The 9,820-nt window shown below is 53.5% G+C and overlaps 1 protein-coding gene across 2 annotated transcripts in view; it reads left to right on the forward strand.

Annotated features, from left to right (window-relative positions):
* The window catches only part of lrmda (leucine rich melanocyte differentiation associated), a 141,628-nt gene extending 132,550 nt beyond the window's left edge, over positions 1-9,078 (forward strand). For both annotated transcript variants that reach the window (XM_011603272.2, XM_029834802.1), the window contains one exon: positions 8,416-9,078. In XM_011603272.2, coding sequence (XP_011601574.2) covers positions 8,416-8,495 — 80 coding nt within the window. In that variant the 3' untranslated portion in view covers positions 8,496-9,078. The remainder of the gene's footprint in view (positions 1-8,415) is intronic.
* The last annotated feature ends 742 nt before the right edge of the window (positions 9,079-9,820 follow it).

Here is a 9,820-nt window from a genome sequence, read left to right on the forward strand (position 1 = left end):
CCACCGTGGTCGGGTCTCGCTCCTTGAATCGCCCCCGGAGTCGCGTCGTTGCCAGTGAAACGGTGATTTACGGTCCCTGCATATCTGAGACCGAGCTTTGGATGGTGGGTGTCCGCTCGGATTATTTTGGGACGGGGCTGGATGCAGGATGGTTGGGAGCGTTTTTCCAGCAGGATGGGTGTGGCTAACAATGTAGCGGATGCAACAGATGAAGTCGGATCCTTTGAGAAGACGGCAACAGTAGATGTAGATGCTGGTTAAATCCGTTGGCCCCTACTGTATCTTCATCAGGGCCTCCTGAATAGATGATCCCCTGACCACAGATGATCGTTCCTGGGTAGCAGATCTCCCTCCTGGTAATCAGTCATGATGAAAACCTGCCGTAATGGCGCTCTGGTTAATGGCCCCAACAGATTAGTTTCCAATTCAGTCTCTGGCCAGTTAATCACGCTGGGTGACAACACCTTCTGCATGGCTGCATCATCGGCACTTCCTGTCAGGCGCAGTGTGCTTCCTGTGCCCTAGGTTCCCTAAATCATGCCTGCTCAGGTGCTGCCACAGTTAGCCGCTAACGTATGCTAAAATAGCTAGAATGATCTAGCTTATGTGTATCTACTCTAAACTCTGGCCAACTCTGGGAAGTAGCTCTTTCCTTTTTTTCCCCCATCCACATTCAAGCGGGAGCGGAGCGAAAAGAGCGAGGTAGTCCAAATGCCAAGAAGTCCAAAACAACCTTTTAATCTGTCACTTTGATTTGCTGATTAAGTCACATTAAACAGACGGAGCAGGTTTCTCTGTCAGCGTAATGCGAGCGGACAAGTTATTTCGGCATCAGGATGGCGTCTGCCGATGGGTTCTGGCATGGTATGTCGCCGCAGCGCAGGACCGGCGGATTGACTGAGTCATTTTGGTCAAACAGATGAATTTATTCCAGATTGTTGTGATTTAAAAGTCCGTTCGCCTCACTCTCTTCCCAGAGGACGAACAGGCGTTCAAAGCTAAACCTTCACAACTGCTCGCCGTCAAACTCCATCAGATCTGCCGAGAGATGGAAAAATGTGATGGTGATTATTTAAAGATATCTCACCAAATATATATTTATGCAGCAAAAGAAAAAAAATCCTTTTAGCAACGGCGGCGCTGAAAGCTTAAATACTGGTGCAGATAAACAGAGATGTTTGCCATCGCTCGCGGTGTTAAGTGGCTGGATCCCCTTGAAAGAAAGCTAAAATCTGTTTCTGCATTTGATGCCATTAGCAAGCGTTAACACATAACCTTTGGCAGCGGCGTGCTAGCACCATTCTATCAGGCCGCCGTTTCCGAGCGGAGGATTCAGACAGCCGGGCAGCAGAGACGGGGGGGAAACCAGGCTCTGATATTAGCCGAAGTGAAATGTTAGCGTGTCTGGCGGTGGAATTTCAGATTTTTCGCCGTGACCCTGAGACGCCGTGTCTTAGGGCCAGCCAGCTCTTTATTTGATGCCCTCTGATCCGCTGCATTGGGGGCTACAATAACAAACTCCGTTATCTTTCTCCTCTTCTACCCTTGTGGTAATTTAGAAAAAAAAAAAACATACTTGAAGAAAATGTGGCGGGTTTTACTTGGTTTTTCAGCGCGGCAGTAGAGTCCAAAGATGATGGGATAACCTTGGGAGGAAAAGGACAACGGAGCTCGTGGCCACTGTCCTCCGTACCGTCACTAACCCGCTGTGACATTTTGTCTGAGGAGCAGCACTGACGGCTTATTCAGCCTCTTTTTTCTTTTTTTTCCCAGGCTTTTGTTGCTGTTGTTGTTCCGTCCGGCTCGGATTGTGTCTCCCTTCCTCCGCGAGGTAACCTTGACAAATACAACGAGCGAATCAGGGATATTAGCGGCGTCGATAATATTCGGCTTCATTAATTCCCAGGGTCGACGCGCCGCCCCCGCTCTGCCCGTCCCCTCCTCGATACCTCAGCTGTGGCTCAAGCAGGCAGCCGGGCAGATAATCCGCCCTGAGCTGTGAAACATGTACCGTTATAATTAGCTTTGTCAGGTCGTCGCCCCGACAACCCTCATGCAGATAATATGATAATACGTCTTCATAACCGGCTGACCTTACATGCTCAATATTTCTCCCCTTATGAAGATTACATGTCAATAAAGTAATTGAGTCCCGGGGTGTGTGGCAAGTGAAGATTTAGGTTATTGGACTTTTCGGGGCAGTGATGTACGAGCGTTATTATTCTACCTGTCAGGGGATGTGCAGGGGGGGGGGGGGGGGGGGGGGGGGGGGGACGGTCCGAAAGTGGCGTGGAGGCGGGGAGGAGAGAGCGAGAGAGATATAAGAGGAGGAGGAAGACGGAGCGGCCGAGGAGAGACACTGAAGGGGACGGAAATGAAGGAGGGAGGACGGTGAGAGCTGGGGGGGGGGGCGGATCTCACACTTAATCATCTGCTCGTCCCTCCGTCTCGCCGTCCCCGCCCTCGTCCTCTGCACACGAGCGGGGGACGTGTCATATTAATTAAGAGGAGTGGAGGTACAGTGCAGCTATCCGTCTGCTGGGGGGGGACACGCGGAGGCCAGAGGGGTCTCATGTCCTCCTGGGCGCCTCCCATTGGCTGCTTCTGTGTGATCAGGTTACACGCTGGCAGGAAGTGACCACGCGCGGCCGCGACGTTGAGCCAGATCCGATGTCAACGGGGGTCACCCGTATCATCTGCTGAAGCCTTCTACTTGCTCCGTTGCCTAGCAACATGGGGGCTTTGTCGCTTTGGCAAACGTACGTCCCGGTGCATCTTACGTGCGCAGGGCCGCGCACGTTCGTTTTCCTCGCGTCACGCCGTTGAAAGGACGACCCGACGGGAGAGGAGTCACCGGGTGGAAAATGTGATTCCATCGGTGGAATCAGTGTTTCAAATATGCCGCTCGTAAAAACCAGGGCAGCACTAAATTCCGGAACACAATCCCGAGTCCATAAACTCGGAGGACATCAATTTGTCCATTTAGGAGGCGGGAGATAATTGTCGCGCACGTGTCCTTCCTGACTCAGCAGTCTGGAGCAGCGGGGGAGGGGAAGGTCTCACCGCTGGCTGGGAGGGTCTCCAGGTCCTCTGAGCACCACTAGAGGTCGGGGGACCATCCGAACCCCCCCCCAAATGGAGTGATGCTTTAAATGAACACGGGAAATTCCAGGTTTCAAGGTTGTTTTTCCTCTTCATGACTCCGACGCATCTGAAATATTAATGAGGGAATTGGGGGGTTTGGCCGGGTCCGTTTATCTCTTTAAGTTGTTTGTGCATCTGAACTTTTTCCTGTTTTTTTTTTTTCCCTTTTTCTTGCCCCCCCCCACCCCCCACCCCCCGCCACGTTGTGACAAATTATCCTAAATGCCACGTGTCAAGGTGGAGTTTTTCCCGTCATAATTTGACTGTCAGTGCGAGCGACAGAGGAAATGGGATGTGAAAATGAGTGCGGTCGATTAAGGTCCCACAATGAAGGTTACTCACATTTGGAGCCGCGCGGAGGCAGGAGCGGGGTGGGGGGGGGGGGGACGCACAAAGGCATGATGGGAAGAGCACTGTTAAAGGATGTTTTAGCGTGTCCTCTCGGATTAGGCCTGGGGATTGATATCTTCCAGTCAGACGGATGCGTGATGTGAGTGATCCAGTCCCTCCATCATGGTGACATGCAGCTCTTGGCTAACGCTCATCCGTGTTGATGGGCACACCCAGCACCACCAGGGCCCCGGCGAACACACCCGCCTCCCTCTCTCTCCGCGCCGCTGCCTCGCTCTGCCAGCTCTCTGCTTTTATTTCCATTGCCCTTCTCTCCCTGTTTTCTGTCACCGTGTCATGTCCGATCACCGTTTGGCTGGCCAAGCGCTCAGTGGGCCGGGCGGCGAGCAGGAGCCCCAGGTAGAGAGCTGCCCTCAGGATGGGCACTGAAACGACTCTAATAACGGGGCCCCCGCACGGCCCAGACAGGCTGGTCAGTTAGCAGAGCCGGGATTGGGAGTAATAAGCGTTTAATGTCCGCGGGGGACGGAAGTGTGAAGGAAGTACATCCAGACGCGGTCGCCGCGGTCACGCAGGTGCAGCCAGACGAGGTTTGAGGCGGAACAAGACGCCGGATTAGTATTGATATGTGTCGCTGCCGAGGCTGCCAGGCTGTGTGTCTTAGAGTCCGCCAGGGCAGCGGCAGCCATGCGGGTACTGATGTCCAGCACAGACCGAGCGGCCGCGAGGCCGGTAGCCAATCACCCGGCGTCAGAAGGAACCCGCTCAAAACCCAAAGCCGTATTTCCTCTTGGTGACAAATGCCACTCCTAGCTGGGCTTCGCTAACACTGGCTAGCTAACACTTAACACTGACAGGGGGCCTTTATCTGTTCTAGGGCTTCTCTTCACCTGGAAAATGCACCGTAAATCTATTCTGGAGTATCAACTTCTGGACTTGACGGGTGTAAACTGGGAGGTGCGAGCACAGATGAGCGCGCCACCTGCCTTTGAACAGCCTGACGTGGTTGTAATTGACCAGACAATGGGCGTCATTACGCAGTCCCTTTCATGCTGCTCTGCCTGATAATTATTATTTAATGTGTTGAGATTGAGAGCATCATTAATTCATCCTTCCCTCCAATGTCAGAGAGATGAGCGCTGAAGTTATCTCTCTCTGCTGATTAATACGCCGCCGCTTTGTTATTGGATCCCGTCCCGCTGATTAAAGCCTCAGAGTGACTCGCCGGCCGCACTTCATACAACCGCCATTAGCGCACGCAGCCAAACCTTTAATTAGGATTTTCACTCCCCCCCATCCCTGTTTCGTCTGGAGGTTCGAACCACTTATCTGTGCTTTTCTTTTAATTAGAAATCCTGGCTGTAATGAGGAACGCCATCCATCAGCGTCGCCGCACGTGTCGTCAGTGGCAACGCCACGTTGGACACATCGCCAGGGTCTGTAGTGTTTCCACGTGCCTCTCGGGGCAGACGGAGCCCTTCGGGAACTCCGGATGTGGATCATCGGTGTGTGGCGGGGAGAGTTTTGTACTTCCTGTTGTGTTGTCTGGGGGGGCGGGGTCTGGTCGTAAACCGCCCTCCTCTTATCGGCGCTCTCCAGGGCTACTGTAACGCTGCTTTCTGGCCTCCGTGGGGGATAAACGTCACTGGAATTAATTTCACCTTTTTTTCATTAGCCCTCCTGCGACGGTGATGCTTCCTTCAGTCCAAATTTATACGCCCCAGAATTCAATTTCCTCCCCGTCCCCATAAAGACGGCGTTCCTCTCTGCAGTTCCCAGCTCAGCAAATGAAGCCATCCTCGCTTTAGAGGCGTTTAATGACCGTGGTGGCGGCGCGGTGTCATCCTTCTGAGACAAAACGGCATCGTCGACGAGCTCAACCTCGGGATTGTGGCTAATCACTTTAGCTGGTCGTTATTTTCGGATTAATCACTGAGCTGTCATTTACCCAGGAGTTGAGAACTTCACTGAGAACTTGAAATCAAGCAACATTCATGCTATTGAATTGACACCTGGGAATAATTCACTGTACGTAGAAGTTTCCATAAACCTTTGATGAGTCAAACATCTGACGTTGGGATGATTTTATCAGTGGAGTCTTGTTCAATATTCGCGCTCTCACGCTAACATAAAGGCATAAAAACAATGCTGCAGCCCAGAAACGTGGGTCACTTCAGTTCAACGCTTCGGTCATTTGATTCTCTCTCTCCTTTCAGTGCATCCTTCCACGCGCCGATGCTAACATGCTAGCATACATCGTGCCATCCACACATTCATGTAGCTTCACGCTACAGCGCCACGACACGTGTGGTTACTGTTTTATTATTTTTCTGTGGGTGTGTTTGTAAATGCTACAAAGTGCGGACCAAAGTACAAAGAAGTGAGGAGATTTTGTCTGGTTCTTGCAGCTTTAAAGGCTGTTTGATGGATAAGACTTGGTTTTAGGTTAATGTTGGGGTAAGTGGTAATGGTTCATCCCGTTAGCAGGGGACGTATTACAGTAAAGTCCTTCAAACGTGTGTGTGTGTGTGTGTGCGTGTGTGTGTGTGTGTGTGTGTGTGTGTGTCCATCTTTTGATAATGTTTGGCTCAGTGGTTTTGTGGCTCCACCTGCTTTGCTGTGGTGGTTCTGTTATTGTAGGCACTGTAATCCCCCCCCACCCCCCCATCCCGCCACCTTGCCTGATAGCCAGTGTGGATGTGGAGGGTATAAATGGCTAATGAATTACAGATGAACATTGACGCAAATGAATGTTGTCCCAGGGTTATATGGCAGCTAGTTAAAAGTTTAATCAATACGCTGAAGTTGGGAACATGCAGGCGCTGCAGTTGTAAACGGGCGGGAGAGGAGCCGGGAGCCCGGGCGAGCGTCACGAGGACACTTCCTCCTGCTTAATGGACTAAATGTTGTTGTTTTTTAACTATCCTGTCAGTTTTAAACTAACACGCAGACGTTTGTTGGCAAATAAGACGGGCGGAGGCTCAATCCGTGGAAAATCCCTGGATTGTGTGTGTGTGTGTGTGTGTGTGTGTGTGTGTGTGTGTGTGTGTGTGTGTGTGTGTGTGTGTGTGTGTGTCACTGCAATCTATTGTTTTATATCATTTTATTGTGTTTTTCCTGGATGCTAACGGTAGCGTGGCTGTCACAGACCTCTGTGAATTGTTCCTCTCTGAACTCTTGGGTCTTCTAATAAAGACGAGACGCTTCTGCTCTCCTCTCCTTTAAGGTAACGCACGCTGTCTGCAGAACTCTGGCCCAGTTCCTCCCCCACCAAGGCATCACCCCCCCCCATCACTTTCTTAATCTGTCACTTTAATGGCCGTTCGGTTCCCTCCTTCGTTAACACACGTGAGCTCGTGTAACGGGGACGAGCTCTTGCTGTCAGCTGGGACGGATCCAGGGCCACAAAATGAAGACACATTCACCTGCTCCTGCTAGCGGCTCTTTGTTCGGTTCCGTCCCTTTGATCTCAGATGTGCCGGCACCGCTTTTTAAATACCGTCGGAGGGTCGCGGGTCGTGCGGCGCCGGAGCCTAGCGATTGGTGCCGCGGCGTCTCCGATTGTGCTCCCTTCCCCTCCTTCTCGGCCCCCACAGGCTGCCGCTGAGCTCAGCAGAGTGTGAGCGCCCGAGGGGCCGTTATCTTTAGCTCCTTCATCTGTGAAGGTTAGCTCTGAAAGGCTCTGCTCGCTGCCTACAAACACACCCCCTCCAGGTAAAGTCTGGTAGGAGCCGCCTCGGTTCTGGTGCCTGGGCGGGTAATCTCTTTAAGGGCCCCGCTCCTGGAGAGCGCCGCCCTCTCGCCGGGTAAGCCGTGGAAATGCGATAGTCCCCGGCGCCTGTGTGATCAGAGCAGCGTGAGACACCCCCGGTCCTGCGGTGTCAGGCCCGCTCTCCAGCCGTGGCACCTGCGCCTCCAGGCAGATCTCGACGGCTGCTACCCACCAACCTCCTCGATCACAGGAAGCACGTGCACACGCCGACAAACACAGGCTGTGTACGTTTCCCTCGCACACCGGGGGAGCGGACAGGCGCCCGGATGTTATCGGAGGTGACAGCTCCTCACACTTCAGCGTTCCGATCACCTCAAGTATCTGAGCCGTGAGGGGAAATGAGCACTGCTCCTCTACAAAGTCCAGATTCAGATTGACTGAGCCTGTCCCCGGGCCCGTGGGCCGCCGCCGCCGCCGCCACCACTCCTGCCGCACGGCTCCTCCGACTGACAGAACGCCCACCACCGCTGCAAGGAAGCGCGTGCGGCGCTGCCGAGCGCCGGCGTGCCCGTGTTTGTGCGCTTTGAAGAGTCGGGAGGAGAAGGGAGGAGTGAGCGTGTCAGGCCCAGTTAGGACCGTGGGTGGCGTCGGAATACGCTCGGCACTAATGTGGCACCAGTATCTCTGTCCCCGTCTCTGCTTCCTGTCACTTGGTTGCCGTCCTCTCCCGAGCGTCGACAGTGTCTCTTTGGATTACGTGATTGGACGGCGCTCCAAGGGCCCCCACCCGCTCTCTTAGGACCACATCCGCCCCTCCTCTTCTCCCATAATGCACTTGATGTCTGTTTAAAAGGCCCGGCGGAGGCTGCATTGATGGCATTGATGCCACCGACTGGTGCAGTGGCGACACGGTCACGTGACCGCAGGAGGGCGGCGACATCAGAGCCGAGGGCTCCTGTTAGCGTGCTGATGTCACAAATCGACCACATGGTTGTACTGAATTTGTTTATTTTTACTGGAAGAAGAGGCTCCCACAAATGGTTCTGCTCTTTATGGTTAATGGTTCTGTGTCTTTGTCTAAATTAGCTGCTCATTAGCAGCAGCGGTCACAAGAGGTTGTTGCTAACGTTTGTTAGCGTTGAATTCGACCGCCGTAGCGCAGCGTCCAACGTGCTGCGACTTTAACCGCTGTTTGTTTCTCTTTTCAGGGGTGTTCGCCAAGTGTCGCTACGTCTACTACGGCAAACACTCGGAAGGCAACAGATTCATCCGCAACGACCAGCTGTGAGGACGGCGGCGCCGGGAAGGACGGCGGGTTGGAAAAGCGCCTCTGTTATTTTTAGAAAGAAAGAAAAAAGTCGTGAAATGTTTGGTCGTTTCAACCGCAAGTGCCACGTTTTCGTATCACATCCAAGCAGACAGTCACTCAGATATGATGCCCCCCCCCCCCCACACACACACACACACACACACACTGTTGCCGTCGGTGACAAACAGACCCAGCCAGCATCCGTTTCCTCTGACAGCCATGATGGATCACCCGTCCTGCACCACCACTAATCAAGGATGAAGGGGGTGACGCTCACACACCTGGGGCCTGACACGGGCTCGCTCGCTCATCCTCACACTCCCCCTGAACCGCGTCGCTGCGAAGGCGCTTTAAAAGCCAAGAAAAGCCGCCAACGTTCCGAAACCAGCGCCGCTAAGACGGCACGTTTTGTAATCTGTGAAGCTGAACTTTGACCTGATGGGTGTTTCCGCGTGCGCCTGGTAGGAGGGTGTTCCTCCGGGTAATCGGAACGCCACTGAAAGGAATGTGATGCTGGATGTCTGAAGACTTTAAATAAAGCGTGTTGGTGTTGAAGCTCCGCCCACTTGTCCAGATCTCCGTCCTGTTCCACATTTTCCCCCTAAATAACTTTAATTCCTCTTAATTCCAGAGAAGGTGGCGCTTAGAAATAAAAGAGTGACAACTCGCCCCGAGTACTGCGGCTCGCGGGTGTCGCGGAGACGGATGAATAAATCATGACGGCGAGGAACCCAAGAAAAAATCACTCCAGCCGTCAATCATTCCCAGACAGATGATGGAAAGGTCAGAGATACCCTTCTGCCATGTTTGTCCACTGTGTCTCCGACTGTTTACTTCTCCTCTTCCATCAGCTAACATTGGCGCTAGTTTACATGTGTGTGCGCGTGCGTGTGTGCACGCCGCCACACACCACTTCCTGCAGGACTCCGTGACCATATTCCAGCTGACACGCCGTTCAGGAGCCTGGTCACTAGTGCGGGCGTTTCACCACGCCAAGGTTTATTGTCCGTGTTCTGATTGGCCGAGAGGAAACTCGGGCTGACAGCCGGAGGAGGCAGGAAGAGCCGAGCCACAACAAGTTCCCCCCCGCGCGACACAAAATGTCATCCTTCCCCCGGCTGCGGCGAGCGGCGAGCGGCCAGCCGTCCCGCTGAAAAGAGCAGACAGTTAAAACTTTGTGACATGTGTCACGGGCGCTGCCATTGAGCCAGTGCCGCTGACGGAGCTGGGATTGACAGGCCCCCAGCCAGCTCCGGTGGCCGGGGGACACACCGAGTTCGGCGCGTGTCACTTCCCATCCTTGT

Source organism: Takifugu rubripes, chromosome 4 (assembly GCF_901000725.2).
Source record: "Takifugu rubripes chromosome 4, fTakRub1.2, whole genome shotgun sequence".
In the NCBI taxonomy this organism is placed as follows: domain Eukaryota; kingdom Metazoa; phylum Chordata; class Actinopteri; order Tetraodontiformes; family Tetraodontidae; genus Takifugu; species Takifugu rubripes.